This window comes from Nelusetta ayraudi, unplaced genomic scaffold, assembly GCF_046127955.1.
Source record: "Nelusetta ayraudi isolate G7.1 ecotype Tasmania unplaced genomic scaffold, CSIRO-AGI_Nayr_v1 ptg000135l, whole genome shotgun sequence".
In the NCBI taxonomy this organism is placed as follows: Eukaryota; Metazoa; Chordata; class Actinopteri; order Tetraodontiformes; family Monacanthidae; genus Nelusetta; species Nelusetta ayraudi.
This window is the reverse complement of record NW_027466185.1, coordinates 13,142,065-13,161,502: the sequence shown is the minus strand read 5'-3', so window position 1 is coordinate 13,161,502 and position 19,438 is coordinate 13,142,065. Positions and strand designations below refer to the sequence as shown.

The following is a 19,438-nucleotide window of genomic DNA, read 5'->3' as shown; positions in this document are numbered from 1 at the left end:
AAAAATCCTCTGATGCAAAGTGTACTACTTAAAAGACTGTGAAATTCGAATTTCTTCTTTTCTGATATCAGTTTTGCCACGTTGACCGACATGTACGTCTGAATGAAACCAAAGAGCTGATACTCAGAAGGCTTTTGATGAGGCACGACTAGTGAGTTGGCCAACAACCAGTTGGTTTTGTAAGTTTAAGAGTTTGACGACAGCGTCTCATTGTAGTTGGCCAAACAATCAGCATAATCAAACTCAGAACACTTTAAGTATTGAACCTTAAAACAAAATACGGGGTACTTGTGTTATTGTTTTTTTCTTCCTACTTTGACTTAAGTGTTCTATTTACCTCAACACACATTTAACAGCTGTAGCTATTTTGCTGATTCTGAGACATAACATCAATTTAACTGAATGAAAGTATAATCATGACGTGTTTTCACCCACTGCCCTTCATACTTGTGCCAATTTCATGAGCAATATAGCGGTTTAGAAAACAAAGTACAACATTTATATTATTTATTTTTATTTTTTAATTAAATTCCATATTTGGCAGTCGCAGAATCACATAACTAAAAAGGAATGTTGCTAATGCGGTACTTATTTCAGTGCGATGCTATACTATTGGACAGAGTAAATGCCGGTCGACTACTTTTGTTTAATGTGTGAGAGGTGTCGTCGTGCTGTGTAAAAATCTCTTACATGAAATCAAAGGAAGTGAAACGGTTTGAAAGGTTTCAACTCTCAAATTATTTCAGGTTTTAAAGGTACTCTCTACCAAGATAAGTGAAGATACTCTGACGATGCATCAAAAGGCTTTGTGGGCTTTTTCTTTTTTTAATCGTTATTATTAATACTGTGCAATATATTAAATGACCATTTTCTAACTAATTGTTAAAGTAAAACCTGTGCCTTATTGAAAGAAACACATTCTTAAACAAGCAGGTAAATCAAACATGGAACTTGAAAGGATTGAATTTATCATTGCATGTGTGGCTCCTGAACCTGACTATAAAGCATCTAATTCTAGAAGAAAAAAAACAGTTTGCAATGAGCAGTGAATTTTATTAACATGTTTTTATACTTTATAATTCAAAGGCTATATTGGGGTGTAACTTTCTCAGGCCAAGTGTCAGTGTTCAGGTAATTTTATGTCCTTACTATATTGGATTCAGTGAACTGTGTACATGTGTCCTATATAGGCTTAAAATTGTATTTATTTTACTTTCTTCTCCTTTTTTTTTTAATTTTTTTTTTTACCTGTATTAAATGTGTACACATTGACAAGAATCCTAAGAATATCTTTATTCAGAAGAACATATATTTGTCAAAATCTTTTGGAAAAGACAAGTTTTATACATGTGGACCTTCAGTTATTAAAAAATGTTGATTGTGTTTTATAACAATGCATTACATTGCTTAACCTTGTCATTGATACATACCTTTCATAGATAAATAGAAATACATGTACTGTAAAATTGCATAATATTTTTATTTTCGATAATAAGGTACATATGTTTTTATTTTCCAGGTGATTTGCATTTTTGTATATTGCCGATCCAATAAACATAAAATGGGTGATGGAATTACAGGTTTAATTTCTTTTATTTTGGGGTGCCGTTTTGAGGATGTTTAAGATGACAAGAAGTAAACTACAAAATGAATTATTTACATGAATCATGAAAGACAAGAGAGGAAGAAAGGTGAAAGACAATAAAAGGAGATTAAAAAAAAAGAGGGGAGTACTATTAACAACTGTGCCAGTTGACCTTAATCAACATTAACATGAAAATAAGCACAGTAATATAAAATATTCGGATATATTCTGCTGTTGGTCGTTAAATATAGCTGACAAACTCACTCCCGTCCCTCAACGAATCGTTAGAGAGTGCTGTAAAACATGACCAATCGTATTGGATCTTCTTCCGCTGTCGTCCAATAGGCTGTCCGCTTGTACGATTGACACAGAAAGCAACAAGAAGTTTCCAAGATGGGGCTTGAAAGTACAATGGTCTGGTAAGCGTCTAAAAAAACTGTATTTTTACGAGGTTTCTCAAGTGTCCGTCTTAAACGACGAGTGGGAATTCCATTGAGTGAATTTCAGCTCAGGTTTTAACCGAAATGTCGGCGTTAAATTGGTAGCTTGTCACCAATGACGATTAGCCGGCTAACGCGGCTGAGTCATTGTGGCAAAAGGTGTCCAGGTTGTGGTGTTAAGAAAGTATATTTTACTATTTAGCTCTTGGTTGATCTGTTGGATTCTTTATATTTTGTCCTTCTCCACCTATTAACCGACGAGCACGAGGATGTAATATTTTACACAGCCTATGGTAACGTCACATGCTAATATTAGCCTGCCATGCTAATGCTATTACTACATTGTGATGATAGTAAAAGTTACGTGTCAATACTCTTTCCCGGCGGAAGAACCGACCGTCTGTCATTTGAGATGAAATGTTAAATTATTGAGGACAGCTACTTTAAGTGGGGATGACATGTCAGCTACCAACGTCAGCCGATTTGATTTTCCTTGTTTAGCTAAATGACACGTTTATCTACGTTGCCCTCTTAGTGTGGACAACAGTGAATATATGAGGAATGGCGACTTTTTACCAACGAGGCTACAGGCGCAACAAGATGCTGTCAACATTGTTTGCCACTCAAAAACACGAAGCAATCCAGAGAACAATGTGGGCCTTATCACCATGGCAAAGTAAGTTCTCGTCTTCTTATTTACCTTTGAAAAATGGAGCCTGTGATGGGCCTGACGTGATTGTTCAACTCTCCAGTTTGCTATTGCTGATGGACATGTTTGATTTTTCTTTCTTTTTTTTCTTGTTCTCCTCCATTTAGCAACTGTGAGGTCCTGACCACACTGACACCAGATTCTGGCCGCATCCTGTCCAAACTCCATGCTGTCCAACCCAAAGGAAAAATCTGCTTCTGCACAGGGATCAGGGTGGCTCATGTGTGTAACTTTAAAAGTTCTTGGACCAGGAAAAATGGTCATACCTGCTTAAATTACTGGGGCCTAATGTTGGTATGATGGTTAGATACTTGAACTGAGGATAAAACCTAAAATGCATTTATTCTTTTGTTAGCTGGCCCTAAAGCACAGACAAGGAAAAAACCACAAGATGAGGATCATTGCCTTCGTTGGAAGTCCTGTGGAAGACAATGAAAAAGATGTGAGTCTGTTACACCTACACAAAGCATGATACAAATCTTTCTAGAGAGGAAGTTGCCTGTTTCTTCCTTCCTCCTATATTTTAATGCCCCTGCGTGTCCCAACCTGCTTCTTTGCAGCTGGTGAAGTTGGCGAAACGCTTGAAAAAAGAAAAAGTCAATGTGGATATTATCAACTTTGGCGAAGAGGTGAGAAATGTATTACTATGCTTTGTGTCTTTAACTTGTCTATTTTTATAACGCAACAAAATTGAGACTCAACTGCTGATGTTCTTGTTGTAAGCATGTTGGAAAAGCAGGGGTTTTAAATGGCTATTCCACTGTTTTCTCCAGGAGGTGAACACAGAGAAGCTCACAGCATTCATAAACACTTTAAATGGAAAAGAGGGCACAGGATCCCACCTGGTCACCGTCCCACCAGGGCCCAGTCTGGCTGACGCACTGCTCTCATCGCCCATTCTGGCCGGAGAGGGAGGCTCCATGATGGGACTTGGTGCCAGCGACTTTGAATTTGGTGTTGACCCCAGTGCAGATCCAGAGCTGGCCCTAGTAAGCAAATCTCTGTCCTATCTGCCTAATATGGTAGTTAGCACATGCACTGTGTGTTGTTATTTGTCTTGGTGTCGCTGTTTGAGATGGGTGTGACACCGTGGAGCTTGCCTCTAAAACACCTGCATATTAGAAGTCAGTGGTTTTCTGCACATAGGGCAAAGACTGATTGTTTTCTGCGCATTTGTTCAGGCGCTGCGTGTATCAATGGAGGAGCAGCGACAGAGGCAGGAGGAAGAGGCCCGCAGAGCTGCTGCTGCCTCTGCAGCTGAGGCTGGCATGCCCACACCCACTGTAGACGGTAAGAAGAGAATTGGGAAACCGTTGCTTTCGGTCGTGAGACTGCAGTTGACACTTTGGAGCTTCAGTAGAACAATTACTTGAAATGATCGCTAATCTTGGCTTTGGCTGTTGTCACAGAATCAGAAGAGGCCTTGTTGAAGATGTCAGTGTCACAGCCCGAGAGTGGTGCAGCAGTGCTCCCAGACTTCAGTAGCATGACAGAGGAGGAGCAGATAGCCTATGCCATGCAGATGTCTCTTGCTGGTGGAGGTCAGTTCCATTTGGTCATGGCAGCAGTTCATGGTTTTGCTTTATCATTACTTTTGTAGCAAATGTTAGATAAAAAATTGCTTTGTGTTTTTTTTTATACAGAATATGGCGATATGGACACTGGTGCCTCCATGGACACTGCAGAATCTGCCAAGGTGAGACATCATGTGGAGTAATTTGCCTCCCACCCCACACAAACTTGAAAATATAACAAAAAAAACTAAACTAAAAAGCAAAATGAGAAACGTATTTTAAACCGGCCATGCACCGGTAATTGCCTTTGGGAATAAATAAAGCGTTCTAAACTTAAATATGATACAACTATAAATAAAGTTATGATTATGAATTGTGCAAGATTTAAATGAAGACCTACTGCATGCAGGAGGAAGATGACTACGATGTGATGCAAGATCCAGAGTTCCTTCAGAGCGTCTTGGAGAACCTGCCCGGCGTCGACCCAAACAATGAGGCCATCCGCAATGCCATGGGCTCCCTGGCCTCCCAGACAGGAACCAAGCCAGATGGCAAAAAAGATGAAGAGAAGAAGAAATGAGGGAATGCATATACAGACTATTGGGGGAAAAAAAGAACAATTGCAGACCAATTCAGGATTACTTAACTATATGAAAAAATTGCTCAGGCTATGTCTAACTGGCAGCCCAGCATGTGACTACACTCTATAATACCGTTGTTTTTCTATTAGACTCTGACAATGACTACATAGTACACAATTAGATCGCCCACTACTATTAAATTGACAAGTCTCCAAAAATATGACATTGTATATCTTCAATTTGACCTTTATGCTCTTTATCCTACATTTGCTCCACATGATATACCCACTTACAAAAGAGACGTATTTTGATGTAATGGCTGGCTGTAAGATGATAACAGCCCCACTACTGTCACGTCTTCGTGTGTTTTTTGCAATAAAGGCTACATGTAAATATATTGTTGTCTTTTGATGTCTTTGGTGCCTCAGAAATCCTCGCACTATGCAGAATGAGAACACAAACGTGCCACGGTTGATCGCCTCGATGCATGAAGCGGTCCATCTTTATGTTGTATCAATGCGTGCAGTGGTTGTTTTGCTGAGACATTTAATCCTGTTCTGATGTCACGATCGTACGTGTCGTTTGCAACAATCTCCCATGTATTTTTTTCCCCAGCGTTATTGCAGTCTGATAGGATGCGCACGGGTCATGTGACGGGAAGCGCAGCATTTTCAGCTGAAAACGAGCTAGGATAGTCGGGAATCGCACATCCAGGTAAACAATCAAATATACATGAAATATTAAACGGGTATTCCCGCCCCGACCAAAATCGTCCGTGCCATCGCCGACCTTACGACCACCGGGTTGCCTCCGTTGCCAGACCCCAAGTCCAACAAAGCGTTCCCACTGCTTTCCTTTTTAAATGGCGAACGCTAGCTCGTTAGCTCAATGACCCCTCTGTGTCTTGGCTGCAGCTCCGCGGCCAGCTAGCCAGTCTGTGCCGCCGTGCACCAAAATCGCTAGCTAAGAAGAACCGAGGCCGCTTTCCTCCACCCCTGCTTTGTCGGGCCCTCAGACGGCCACCCCCGCCAGCAGAGCCCGGCGTGCGCCGACAACATTAATGCTGCGTTACCCATTCAAACACCGATTGGCGATCGCCGCTGTTGCCACGCAGGGTTTGGCTGCAGAAAAGCCGTCGCTAGCGCGCTAGATGGCTAAGCGCAGCCCCGTTTCCTAGCTAGCGTCCCTGATAACAAGGCAGCCCGCTGCTGCTTGTCACTGCATCACTTGACTGCGATCTTCGATTTTCAATGCAACATTTCCACAGCGGTTGAATCGTTGCAAACAATGATGAGCATCGTCAGTAATTAAATGGCGCGTTGTTTTGCCATTGTAGCGACCGTGATTTTGTTGTTGTTGTTTTCACAGGAGGTAATCCCGGTATGGGGGACATGAAAACCCCAGATTTCGATGACCTGTTGGCAGCTTTTGACATTCCTGACATCGATGCCAAAGAGGCCATCCAGTCCGCCCCTGATGAGGCGGAGGGACCCCATGGAGCCGCGAGTGCCCCTCTCGGAAAGTCTGACAGTGTGGTGGGTGTCGGCTCCTCTCTCAGGCCACCGAGCCCTGCCGACCCCCAGGTCGACACCTCCATCGTCAGTGTGATTGTCAAGAACAAAGTGCGCCTGGAGGCAGTGGACGGAGGCAACGGAGACACGGACCAGGACCCTATCGATGTGATCACAGGGGTGGACGTGGGCCCGCGGCTCGGAGCCTGTGCCCCTGGAATGGCCGAGTCCGAAGCCCTCAACCATAACGGATTCGGGGCGTCGGGTGTCTCCGCTCCGCTCCCCCTCGGTCAGACCCATTCGAACGGGGCGCCGTGGTCAATGGGCACCTCCAAGGTTTCCTCAGAAGCAGCGAGTGCCGGCCCCATCAAGTCCCACAAGCAGGGTGGGAACATATTCAACAGACTCAAACCGTTGGTGGCTCAGGGTTCTGGAGATCCGGTGGGCCGGGCCAGAAAGATGCAGCTGCTGCAGCAGCAGCACCAGCAGCAGCAGGACTCGGTGCAGGAGAGGGCCGACGGAGTCAAAGCGTCGTTGCCCTCGTCTTCCTCTCTGTCGGCCGGCTCTTCTCCGCTGGTGGCAGCCGGTCCTGTCGGATTGGCCTCGCCTTTCTTTCCGCCATCCAAGCCTCTGCTGCCCACGCCGCCCTCCGCCCTGTCGTCCCACCCGCTGCACTCGTCGCAGCCTTTCAACGGGGCTCCCAAAGGCGGCCCGGCGGGGTTTCACCACCAGCAGATGGAGGAAGAGGACTCCGACCCCGACCTCGGGAGTCCGCTGGTGATCCAGGAGAGCCCGGACTCGCCGACTTGCACTCAGCTGAGCCGATGCTACAAGACAGACTCCGTCTCGGCTCCACCCATGACTTCTTCCGCTTCTCACCCCCGACCCGGGGACACTCCTTCAGGGGCGTCCGTATCTTCATCAGCGCCCCAGTCTGGCTCGACGGAGAGCCCCCAGCTGGAGGAAAGGCATCCCGAACACGTCATCGAGGAGAGAGACTCGCCCGAAAGTCCCGAGCCCGAGATGCCCAAGTCGAGCGCTCAGGTCTCCTCCAAGAGGTGCTCCAGCCCCGCAGTGGCCTCCTCGCCGCCCCCCGCGGAGCTGCGGGAGCCCAAGGAAGAGGAGGAGGAGATGGAGGTGGGCAACGGTGTGGAGAGGCTCGGTGACGGCAAGGCCGACAAGGAGGACTGCGCTCGAGCGGACGAAGAGAAGATGGAGGCTGACGAGGGAAAGTCCAAGCAGGACGGAGGAGAAGCCGGCGCGGCTGCCGTGCCGCCTGCCTCGGGAGCGCCGGCGCGGCCCCTCAAGGTCCGGATTAAAACCATCAAGACCTCCACGGGCGGGATTACCAGGACTGTCACGCGGGTGGCGCCCAAAGGCGGCGCCGCCGCCGCCGCGGGTAAAGACTCGGACCCGAAGGCTCACAACGGGGATCGCAAGGCGGCGGGGAGCAAGGCGCAGAAACCGGACGCATTAGCGGGTCACGCGGCGCCCGGCGGCCAGAAGGTGAGCGCCCTCAACGCGCTTCCCGTGTCCACGTTGGCCGCCAGCAGCGTCATGCTCGCCGCCGCCACCAAGGTCCAGAACAAGATGGCGGCGTCGGAGAAGACCAAGGTGTCGGCCACAGCCGTCAGCATCACCAAGTCGGCCGCCCTGCCGGCCACGCCGGCCGTGGCCTCGTCGCCCAAGTTCTCCGTAGCAGCCGGCGGCGGCGGCGGGATCAGCGTGCGCGCCGCCGCCGCCAAGGCCGCCAACGCAGGGGGCGGCGGCACCCTCCAGCCGAGCAAGCCCGCCTCCATCGTCAACAGCACGGGCGCCGTCATCTCCCGCAGTCAGTCCAGCCTGGTGGAGGCCTTCAACAAGATCCTCAACAGCAAGAACCTGCTGCCGAGCTACAAGCCCGACCTGTCGGCCCCGCCGCCGCCCGAGTGGGGGCTGCCGCTGCCGGCCACCGGCTACCGCTGCCTGGAGTGCGGCGACGCCTTCGCCCTGGAGCGCAGCCTGGCGCGGCACTACGACCGGCGCTCGCTGCGCATCGAGGTCACCTGCAACCACTGCGCCAAGAGGCTGGCGTTCTTCAACAAGTGCAGCCTGCTGCTGCACGCCAGGGAGCACAAGGAGCGCGGCCTGGTCATGCAGTGCTCGCACCTGGTCATGAGGCCCGTCACCGTGGAGCAGATGATCGGACAGCAGGACATCACGCCGATTGGTGGTGAGGAGCATGTAAACATATATTCTCGTATGTGGACAAAGGTTCGTGGACAGGCCGTCGGCTTTCGACGATTCTGATGGAACAAACCAAAGAGAAGTTGTGATCAAAATCCGTTGGGAAAAAAATTGAGAAGGCCATTTTGGAGTCAACTCTTTTTTTCTGTCAGCAGGGTCAAGCAGCAGCTTATGACTCATAACACAACAACTGATTTTTACATCTTGCAGAAGCTCCTCATCTTTTTTTTTTAATAAACAGTGCAAAACTTATAGTATACAGTGTAAAACTATACACTGGTCGTAGTGTAGTGTAGTACTAGAAGAGACAAACAAGCCACAGCTCTTCTGCAAAACCAGTTCAGGCATTTGCTGACTGATTTAGCTTTTTCCTACTCAGATATTTCAGTAGGTACATTTATATAAAATGAAATTAGTTGCATTATATGTGGTGAAACAAAAAGGCACACTTTTTTTAGTGTGTGATTCACCGCCATTGACCAGCTGCCGTGTGTTCTCTCTTGATTTTCCACCTGTTGCTGACCAGGCCTGCTCCCCTTTTCGTCTTCCTCTCCTCCAGTCTCCTCTCCGTCCACCACCGCCACAGGGGGCTCGGCCGCCTCGGCCAACTCCAGCCCCATGAAGGACGCTTCGGCCCCGGCGGCGTCGCAGCCTCGGACGGTGCGGCGAGCCCCCCAGGGCCCGCAGGCGCTGATGCCTCTGCCGTGCAAGAAGGCGGAGGGGCTACAGTACAACAACTTCAAGTGTCCCGAGTGCCAAACGCAATTTGCGAGCAAGACGGAGCTGGTCACTCACTTCCAGCAGATCAGGGCCACTCCCAACTCGGTCAGTTTACTCTTCTTTTTCTTCTACTTCTTTTGCTTGCCCCGTATGAATTGTTTTGCAGAAAACGACCTCTTGGCCAGACTGACTCGTCCTCCTCCGTTGCAGACGTGTACGCAGTGCTCGCCCCCCATGATGCTGCCCAACCCGTGCGCCGTCGCTGCCCACCAGAGGATCCACAAACACAAAGCGCCGCACGTCTGCCCCGAGTGCGGCGGCGTGGCCCGGCAGGCAAGCTTTCAGACCCACATGGAGGAGGCCTGCCTGCACTTTGCCAGGCGCATCGGTTACAGGTGCGCAAACGCATCCCTGAAACTTGAATAGATAATTGAATAATAGATGAACTTTATTGATCCCAAATTGGGAAACAAAGACTCTTTTTTTTCCCCACCTGGCTCGTTCTCGTTGATCCGCAACTCTTTTCCCATCCGTCACTGCGCTCGATCCAGATGCTCCAGCTGCCAGGTCGTGTTCGGGGGACTGAACTCCATCAAGTCCCACATCCAGACCGCCCACTGCGAAGTCTTCCACAAGTGCCCCAGCTGCCCCATGGCCTTCAAGTCTGCGCCCAGCGCACAGAGCCACATCAGCACCCAGCACCCGACCCTCACCGGAGGACAGGCCAAGTACGACCACGCACACACTCGCACACACACACCGGGGGGGGGGGGGCTGCCTTTGAATGATTTCATCGTTGATGATCCCTCGCTTTTTTTGCAGGATGATCTACAAGTGTGTGATGTGCGATACGGTCTTTACCCAGAAGCCCTTGCTTTACGTGCACTTTGACACTCACTTGGCCAAGCAGAAGGTGCACGTCTTCAAGTGTCCCGACTGCACCAAGCTCTACGCCCAGAAAGGATCCATGATGGAGCACATCAAGGTACGTTTCCCAGTCAGGCACTCACGCAGACAGCAAATCAGCTCCTTGCCTTTATGTGTTGCCCGTCCACTGGCATTCCACAGTGCACGTGGTGTCAAAAAAGGCATACAGCAAGCTCTTGTGTCGGCCTTAGCAAGGTCCCTCCTCCGTGGCCTTGTCTTAAGTTCCATATCGAGCACGCTGGGTCGTTTGCCAACTGAATGCGATTGCCTGCACTGTTGGTTTCTATGCTAACATCCAAGACTCTGTGCTCTAAAGACCGCTCACAGAGGGCCCTCAGCCAAACAGACCGAGGCTCAATCCGACACTGCCGCCGCCGCCGCCCCCGCCTCGACCCCAGCCAACACGTCCAGCACCACGGGCCCCAAATCCAAGTCATCGGGGAAGCCGGAGAACTCGGACGGGGAGGACTGGGGCCGGGAGCAGGAGGACGAGGAGGACGAGGAGGAAGACGACGACGAGGACGACGACGCGGACGAGGACTACGAGGCTCCCGGGAATCACCAGTCGGCGGGGGCGGGCGGCTCTCAGACCTCCTCCCCGACGGAGTGGACCTGCCCCCAGTGCCAGACCACCTTCACCGACAACGACGACTATCTGAGTCATGTGAAGATGGAGCACGGAAAGGTGTGTCCGGCAGCCTTTCCTCTATTCCTCTTCATGTTTTGATAAGTTCAATCAGCCCGCTCACTAGATTCTGTTCCGAGGAACTCTTGATTTCCTTTGGGCACTGCGCCACTTTTGAAACCGAGTCCTTTTTGCCTTATCTCTCTGTGTTTGCCTGTGTGTTTGCCAACTGTCAAAAGTTCCCCTGTCGTATTTGCGGCGGCACCTTCAGCACATCATCCAGCCTGAGACGTCACGAGCGGGTCATTCACGAGGGGAACAAGAGAGTCTTCCATTGCCAGTGAGTCTCCGAAACGCTCACCTTTATAAAACTGAAGGTTTAAGACTGCATCTGCACCAGAAGTTGATAGAAGTAATTAAACAGCTGTTTACGGCTTCACTATCAGTGATAAAAAATTATTGTCCAATATACTGGCCCCGTGTTTAGTTCATAAATCAGTGTCTTAGGGCGTATTCACATCAGCAAAGTTTCACATTGCAATTATGGCAAGAGTCCCAGAATTTGACAACAAAGCCACAGGTGTGCAAAGATCGTTCGATCACTGGACAAAACGGTCTGATCCATTTTGCAACATCGAAGACGTTTTGCAAGAAGCGTCTCCTCATTGGTCCACGTTGAACCACGACTCGTGTTAGCTCGACAGTCCGACGACGTGCGACTAAACTTTCTACTATGCTAACCAAAATAATATTTCTCATAATGCCCGTGGCTACGGAAGCCTGTTAGGTGTAAAAAGGTGTGTGGCTTCAGAACTGGTTGGAACCACGGTGCGGTCGCTTTCACACATCAACCGAACTGCACCATGGTTGGGAAAGGTTTGGAAGCGAAGCGAGACCACCTCCCCGGCGAGGTCTCGGACTGGCTGTTTGCTTCGCACCGGAGTTCGCTGGTTTGTATTCACACCAGCCTAGAAGGTCCACCAGGGACTTTTTTGGTTTAGTCCGAACCAAGCAGGGCTGGTGTGAATACGCCCTTAACAGTCCCGATCACATTAAGGTCTCACAGGTGCCTTGCAGCCCGTCAGATTTCCACACTGAAATTTTATCGATCCTCAGTTTATTGTTTAGGTCTGTTCTGTCTCTACTGTTGTCCTAGATAAGTGATGTAACGCTGCTGAATGCTGTTTTTATCTCTCCAGATATTGCACAGAAGGCAAGCGCACCTTTGGCAGTCGGTTCCTACTAGACAAGCACGTACGGCTGCATCACAGAACCCCTGATGGGCAGGTCAGTCCGACAGTGTTGTCTTTCAAATATAAATTGCATTAATACAATTGTGGCTCAAACTAGGGACGTTCACAATTAATTGTCAATTGATTAAATTAAATTAGTTGCAATTAATTGATTTTTTGGCGTGGTGTATACCTGTATACCTAGAACAAGTTACTTTTAAACGACCTTTCAAGTCAACTTAAAGTCAGAGGGATCAATGTTTAGGATGTTTTCACTGTTCTCTAATGCAAAAATTGATCACATTGGACCCTCAACATTATTGAAGGGCCAAATAATGTGTTCCTTACACATTTTTCAATGTGAAATTTAGATTCTCAGGAAAAATTAGTATTAACGTTAATCGTTAAGGTCAATCAACGAACGATTAATGAATGAATGGATAATTTGCATCCCTAGCTCAAACAATAACATCAAGGTAGCGAAAAGCAAGTCGCAGTTCAAAAGCTCCGTCCATCATTTTCAATACCTGCTTCTTCCATCACCAAGTCGCCAGTTCATGGCAGGGCCACATCGAGAAAAACAAAGACATACAACCATTCGCACTCTCTCATACACACACACACACACACACACACACACACACACACACGGGCAATATAGAGTTCCCAATTCACCTCACATGTGTATTTTTGGTCTGTGGGAGAACCCGGAGAGAACCCAGACACAGGGAGAACACGCAAACTCAGTTCAAAAGATATGAATCCAATAATATAGTATTTCTGTGTCTCCTCAGGGGCCACCTGTGACCAGGAAGCGAGCAGCCACGGGCGGAGAAGGAGCGGGCAGCTCCTCGGAGCAAGACGGCGAGGCTGGACCTCCTGCAGGCCGACTGGCGGGCGGAGACGAGGAGGAGAACCCCGGCGAGGACGGCGAGGAAGGCGGCGGCCCGGCCAAGAGGAGCAGAGCGTCCACCTCGGCGGCGCCGCCGGCAGCCACCGAGCCGGAGGAGGAGGACAACGTGTTCCGCTGCGTGCCCTGCGGCTTCAGCACCGAGGACGGCGCCGAGTTCCAGCGGCACATCCCGCAGCACCGGGCCGACACCGCCTCCTTCCAGTGCCTGCAGTGCGGCGTGTGCTTCGCCTCGGCCGGCTCGCTGGGCCGGCACCGCTTCATCACCCACCGCGTGCGGGACCCCCAGGGCGACGGCGAGCGCGGCGCCCCCCGTGCCCATGCCACCCCCGACGGCTCGCCCAGCGGTTCGCCGCAGGCGCACGGCGAGGACGGCGATGGCAACCTGAGCTGCAAGGTGTGCGGCCGGCGCTTCGACAAGGCCTCGGACCTCAACACCCACTTTCGAACCCACGGGATGGCCTTCCTCACGGCGCACAAAACAGACAAGCCCCTGTAAGAAGGGGGCAAATGTGGGGTGGCAGGAGGGTCGCACCATCGCAGACAGATGGCTGGACGATGGCGGGGTTTGTGGGGGTCGTGACAACCAAGGCAGGCTGTAAAATATGAATGTTGTGAAACCGTGAAACGGCCGCTCCCTGCTCGTTTGTTTTTGTTTTTTGTTTTGTTTTTTTGTAACTGCCCCACCTAAACACTTTTAATCTCTTGACAGCACCTACTTTGTGCAATCTTAGCTGCATGTTGGATCATGTTAGTGGTCACCTAATTAATAAGCAGACATGCGGGAGGCGAACAGCCGCACTGACAGAGCATCAATATCTCAGCCATACTGTATTAAACACACCTCGTCCGTCTGTTTCAGCTGCACTCACTCACTCAGCACTTGGCTCGTCCTGCCCATGTAACACTCGTAAAAAAACAGACAGCTGTGTCGCAGATGTTTTATAGTTCACAAGCTCTCACAATGCTCCAAACCGTTCGCCTCAAGCCCTTGCCCCCCCACCCCCCCGCCCCCCAACCTGCCAGTAAATGTGTTGCAATGTCTCCAGCAGAGGGCGCTAAAGTTGAGCTCGAAAGTGCGTCCCTTTGGGAGAATTTGACAACATTTCCTTTTGTTGCAAAAGTAATTTATTTATACTGGACGGAGACACGGAAAATGTTGTTGGGATCTGTTAAGAGTCAAATAGGTCTCCTCACGAGACATTTGAAGGCAAAGTTATTGGAGGTCTTTAACCTGTGTAGCGTGAAAACTGTGATGTCGTTAATCGTTAAACTAGAGTCAGACGAGAGGTCAGGTTTTGCCTTCCTGCCAGTAGTATCCGTGTACGAGTTTTGATATGTAAATACGTGTAATGACACTAAGATGGAAGCGGTCTGGTTTTAGTAACTTGCTATGATAATGTGAATACATATAGTATTTGTACTTGTACTGTTCCATTTTTTTCCTTCCCCAACAGTTTGAAGTTGAATAGGAACGACTACAAAAAAAATAATCCCACCCCCAGCCACCAGAGGTAGCTATACTTTGTAATTACAAAGCGGAGAGAGAGAGAGCTTCGGGGATGGGCGGGGTGTCGTGTTGTCTTAACGTCTATGAATACAAAAGTTTATCTCTTTGAGACGGTTCTCTCTTTTTTTTTAATCTACAGATTCAGTGCTTGCTGTATTCATGGTTTACGTTTTAAAAGAAAAAGCCTTGGTGGCCTATGAATGGATTTTGTTTTTGTTTGTTCTGTTTTTATCTTTTATATGTCATAATATCATATTTATATAGCTCCATAGTGGAAAAGTCATGTCATTTTCTTTTCAACGGTTGTGGTCTGCTTGCTGAAATGCCATACACTTTTTGTGCTGTTTTGAAATAAATGTGTAAAAGATGAAAACTTGCAGTGTGTTTCCCCTCTTGTCAATTGCAAACAAGCCAGTTCAAACTTGAAAAAAAACAAAACTGCAGAGAAGTCTAACAACACATCAAACAAAACAAAAGTGACAAACTAGTATTGTGATGCCACTAAAGCTCAAGCAATATTATGAAGTCCTCAGTCGTCCAGCAAGATAGTAACTGCCTCAACAGACACTTACCCTTACAGACATGGCTGCTAAATGCCACACGCAGTCGTCACTGAAATCACCTTCAATATTTCAACTAATTCACATGCCTCTCTGGTGGCACGCCCAAATGCCGCAGCTAGGTGCAATGGATGCGCGCACTCGCACACTTTGCAGTACGAATGTCAAACAATATGTCAACTTGCGCAGCCAAATATTAAGCCTTCGTTCCCTCATTCACTTTTTCTTTCTGACATTAGCTGCGCAGCTAACTCTGGCTAGTTCAACAGACTCCTCTTCACTTCTAGCTTTTTTTTTTTTTTTTTGAAAAGGCTATTGATTCGGCAAACATTTTATCGATATGGTAGCCGACTTATTCTCCTCCTATCCCCTTCTTTTCTTCCTCCATGTAGCCCCGCTGCGCGTCGCTTTAAGGTTTTTTTGTTTTTTTTTCTACCGTTAACTTTGGCAATGACGCTTTTCTCTGCACACTGATCTCTGATCTTGAACCGTCCGCTCTGGGCCAACCTGACAATCCACACCCTACATTTGCACCTCAATCAGGCTGCGATGCACGCGTCCAGTCAAAGCTATGACATAAAACAAACAGGTAAACAACGACAGGTTCGTACACAACTTATTTTTATTGTCCGATTTTAGACTAATCGAGCACAGGAGGCGGGGATTCATAAATAATCAGAACAAAAACTCGGCCAGGATTGCTCATAGGGTGGACTCAGGTTTGGTTTATTATGATGCGAAAGGTGAAGAAGGTGAATATTTCCACACACACACACACACACACACACACACACACACACACACACACACACACACACATATTTATCTATTATTTTACAAGTGACAATATAATTAATCTTCTCTCTTTTTCTCCGTCTCCACCTCCTCCAACTCATGCCCCGTCTTGCCGCCAGCAACCTCAATTTCCCCCTGGTGTGAAGTCTGTGGTTCAGACTCAACGGGTGGATGGTGAATCTCGATCATCAGCACATAGATGAGTGTTCCCAGCAGCGCCCCAACACAGGGGCCCACTATGGGCACCCACCACCAGCCGCCTCCAGCCCTGCAGTGACATGATGTTACATACAATCAGACGCATTGTGCCAAAGTGCCATGTGTGGCTCCACTCGCGAAAGACCTCACCTGAAAACATCCTCCCCCCAGCCTCCAATGTAGGTGAAGAGTCGCGGTCCCAGATCCCGAGCAGGGTTTATAGCGTACCCGCTGTTGGAGCCCATTGAGACCCCGATGCCCAGCACTATGATGCCCACCACCAGAGGTTTGAGACCACTGGGGAGGGAACTGTTTTTGCTGTCCCCGATGGCCAGTACGCACGTCAACAGTGCAGCCGTACCGATCACCTGAATCACAGAGATATATACATATGATGTTAATATTATGTACTTATATGTGTGTGTGTGTGTGTGTGTGTGTGTGTATATGTATATATATATATATATATATATATACTGTATGTGTACACACACACACAAATATGTTTTTGAAGGATCATTGCGGCAAGAGTGCCTCACCTGGTCCACTACTCCTCCCCACAGACTGAGGTAGTCTGCTGGGTAGGTGCAGAATATACCACCTGTGCCCTTGGGGCCCGACACTAGCAGTTCACCTCCCGAAAATGCGTTGATTGCATCTGCACAATTCACATGACATATGTAAACACACACGCACATATAGACATTATTATTCATAATAAGCACCAAAGAAACAATGTGTTGACACTGAATTATCTTCCTCGGTACACAGCTGGAAATGATCTGCAGCTGATAACAGGTCCTGATAAATCTAATTTGACTGACACATGAGCCCTCTTTGGAGAGGAGGAAATGTGGCACGTGACTCACCATAGTATATGAGGGAAACTGTGGCTGCAGCTAGGAAGGCTCCCACCAGCTGGAAGAAGGCATAGAAAGGGAGCTTTGTCCAGGGATGCCTGCCCAGGAAGCACAAGCTGAGAGTCACAGCCGGGTTCAGGTGGGCCCCTTAAGGAGGTAAACATGATGATGAGTTGGGAGATCTTTAAAAAGAACAACAACAATATCTTGTTGGCTGCAAATGCATCAACGTTCAAAGTGTGAAGGCCATGTGTTAGATTTAGTTGCACCGAATGGGAAGAAAACAAATCTATATCTATAGGATGAAATCTCTGAACCCTGAAACCCAGTTCACAACTACTGTAGACACATTGTAGGGCAATAAGGTGGATGTGGACCTCCTCTTTATGTACGTATAAATGCTTGTTATTCACGTATGAAAAAACACGATTTATTTATTTATTTATTTATTTTAAACTTTATCTCACTGACCTCGTACATAAATGTAGTTCCTGTTGCATTACAAGCTATTCAACCCCTTTAAGTAAACACATTGGGCTTTTATATGTTCACTATCAGTTGGGGGTCAATCAATCAATATCCTTTACTTAACCAGGTAAAAAAGACTCACTGAGATTGAAATCTCTTTCAAGAGCGACCTGGTCAAGAGGGCAGCCAAAACAAAGTTACCACAACACATACAACAACAACAACAACAACAAAACAGCAGTCACAAACTATAGTGAGAGTGCCGCTCAATCTTTGGGCATCATGAGAGCTGTTCTTTCTTACTTTGTAGTATTATTAACCTTGAAAGGCGTTGTGAGTTGTCATTGCTGAGGCACATTTGGTTGAAATGCTTTCAACATTTATCACTGTCAAAAATCAACACATCACCCCTGAAGATGCACTTTCAGCTTTGAACGTGTGGCACACACAGTTTGCTCAGACTTTGTTGGTGAGGCCTCTCACCTGAAACTCCTGCTGACGCATATATCCCACACGTCACACCGATGGCGAAGCCCAGGTTGATAGACAGGTACTGGCCTTTCGTCTCTCCGCTCGTGGTCACCTGGGCAGCGGAGCCACATCCAAAGAGCTGCCATCAAAAATGAAGAGCTGCGTCAGTTGTATGACAACGTTTTTAAAAACGACTATACTGTGGCCAGATCTGTCTAATGGGAACAACACAAACATTAACATCCATTCGAGTGAAATCGTCTTTATGGTTTCTGTCGTAAACATTAATTGCCCCTTCTGCAGAAAGCAGCAAACACCGCCACTGATGAGCAACACTTTGCTGCACTTTCTCCCTCCCTGTCCTCCCACTGTTACCTCATGCATCCTCATTCTGTCCGACTGTCTCCTGGGCCAAAGTCCTTCATGGTTATCCATTGTGAGGATTCACAACCTCTTCTCAAAACAAGACAAGCAAGTGTGCCGTCCTTTTAGGGTAGGTTATTAAAATCACAGCCTTTTAAATTTTAACAGCTGCATCTTTGTCACCTCTGCAGGTTTTGTCACAGCGAGAACAATATTTGACCACAATGTTTTGCTTTTTTTTTAAAGATGGGACAAACACGGCTGTGGCTGTTACTGCACTCGTGCCACATCAAACTCTTTAAGTTGTTGGCAATGATAATAATTAAAAAAAAATCTAAAAAAAAATCTAAAAACTCACAATGAGCAGGTAAACTCCGAGGCATTCTGCCAGGCACTCCCGGACCAGCTTGCTTCTGATCCGACACCTCCTCAGCAGTCGCTCCATCCCCGAACTGTTCCTCTCGCCGTCCAGACACAGCTGAGCCGCCAGAACCGAGACGCTGCCGACTGCTCGTTCTGTGCCACCTGACTCGTGCAGTTGTTGCCCTTTCACACCGGGGCCGTGAGCTACGTCACACACTTTATGACCCGTCAGGCCGTGCATTGGTACATGTGCACGTAGGTAAGGAGAACAACAGTTCAGCGTGGAGGACATTGTGAGACCTAAATCAAGGGGAGTATGAACACTGAGCTGCTTGACAGGGTCACATTTGGTGGATTTGCAGCCGTTCTAGCGGATTGGAATCAACTTTAATCATTTTCTCCCACTTGATTGGTCGATTCTGTTGCATTGGAAACAAAGACAAAGTTCTGAGCCTTCCCACATGCACGCCCCATGTCCTTTTGTGTTGCGTGTTTTTATCTGTGAGTGACCACAGCATAGGAAGGCTGTTAAGAGATTTTCATCTGACACATAGGTTCATCATAATCAGCTACGATAAGAGTCACTGATTGAACAGACATGAGATTACGAGACTGTGCCCTTATGTTTTGCTTTGGAATTGGAATTGAAGGAAAGTGTTTCTTACAGGGGGAAAAGGCTGGGACTATACATGTTTGTTATGTTGAGACTTTGAATTAAAAGTCATTTAAAAAATGCATTTCTTTCATCATTACTCCTAGAAATCACAAACTAAGGTTAAAAGTGACATTTACACTCAAAGTGACCATCTCATGTCAACTGATGAGAATGCATCATGTCAGAGAAAATCGAAAGATCGGGATGATCTAACC

At 47.9% G+C, this 19,438-nt stretch overlaps 3 protein-coding genes and 1 non-coding gene across 5 annotated transcripts; 3 read left to right on the top strand and 1 right to left on the bottom strand.

Moving 5' to 3' along the window:
• The first annotated feature begins 1,863 nt into the window (after positions 1 to 1,863).
• psmd4a (proteasome 26S subunit ubiquitin receptor, non-ATPase 4a) lies at positions 1,864 to 5,224 on the top strand. Its single transcript, XM_076012172.1, has 10 exons — positions 1,864 to 2,004; positions 2,561 to 2,701; positions 2,842 to 2,956; positions 3,090 to 3,176; positions 3,295 to 3,363; positions 3,508 to 3,723; positions 3,916 to 4,024; positions 4,144 to 4,275; positions 4,378 to 4,430; positions 4,658 to 5,224. The coding sequence occupies exons 1-10, from the start codon at positions 1,979 to 1,981 to the stop codon at positions 4,826 to 4,828; spliced, it is 1,119 nt and encodes a 372-aa protein (XP_075868287.1). The 5' UTR covers positions 1,864 to 1,978; the 3' UTR covers positions 4,829 to 5,224.
• Positions 5,225 to 5,450: 226 nt separating this feature from the next.
• znf687b (zinc finger protein 687b) lies at positions 5,451 to 14,869 on the top strand. 2 transcript variants are annotated; one of them, XM_076012152.1, is made up of 10 exons: positions 5,451 to 5,543; positions 6,198 to 8,552; positions 9,126 to 9,391; positions 9,497 to 9,681; positions 9,838 to 10,014; positions 10,109 to 10,271; positions 10,530 to 10,898; positions 11,078 to 11,178; positions 12,038 to 12,125; positions 12,865 to 14,869. In XM_076012152.1, exons 2-10 carry the CDS (start codon positions 6,212 to 6,214, stop codon positions 13,477 to 13,479), a joined length of 4,305 nt encoding a protein of 1,434 aa, XP_075868267.1. In that variant the 5' UTR covers positions 5,451 to 5,543; positions 6,198 to 6,211; the 3' UTR covers positions 13,480 to 14,869. The 2 variants fall into 2 exon arrangements, with proteins under 2 accessions (XP_075868267.1, XP_075868265.1); XM_076012150.1 differs by having other exon boundaries at positions 9,093 to 9,391.
• Positions 10,318 to 10,454, top strand: LOC142878614 (small nucleolar RNA SNORA13). The gene has a single exon (XR_012924871.1). It is a non-coding gene; the product is annotated as a small nucleolar RNA SNORA13 (small nucleolar RNA).
• Positions 14,870 to 15,755: 886 nt separating the features above from the next.
• Positions 15,756 to 19,224, bottom strand: aqp10b (aquaporin 10b). Its single transcript, XM_076012173.1, has 6 exons — positions 18,564 to 19,224; positions 17,855 to 17,981; positions 16,913 to 17,050; positions 16,583 to 16,701; positions 16,194 to 16,411; positions 15,756 to 16,113 (listed from the first exon to the last, which is right to left on the bottom strand). The coding sequence occupies exons 1-6, from the start codon at positions 18,858 to 18,860 to the stop codon at positions 15,903 to 15,905; spliced, it is 1,110 nt and encodes a 369-aa protein (XP_075868288.1). The 5' UTR covers positions 18,861 to 19,224; the 3' UTR covers positions 15,756 to 15,902.
• Between the last annotated feature and the right edge of the window lie 214 nt (positions 19,225 to 19,438).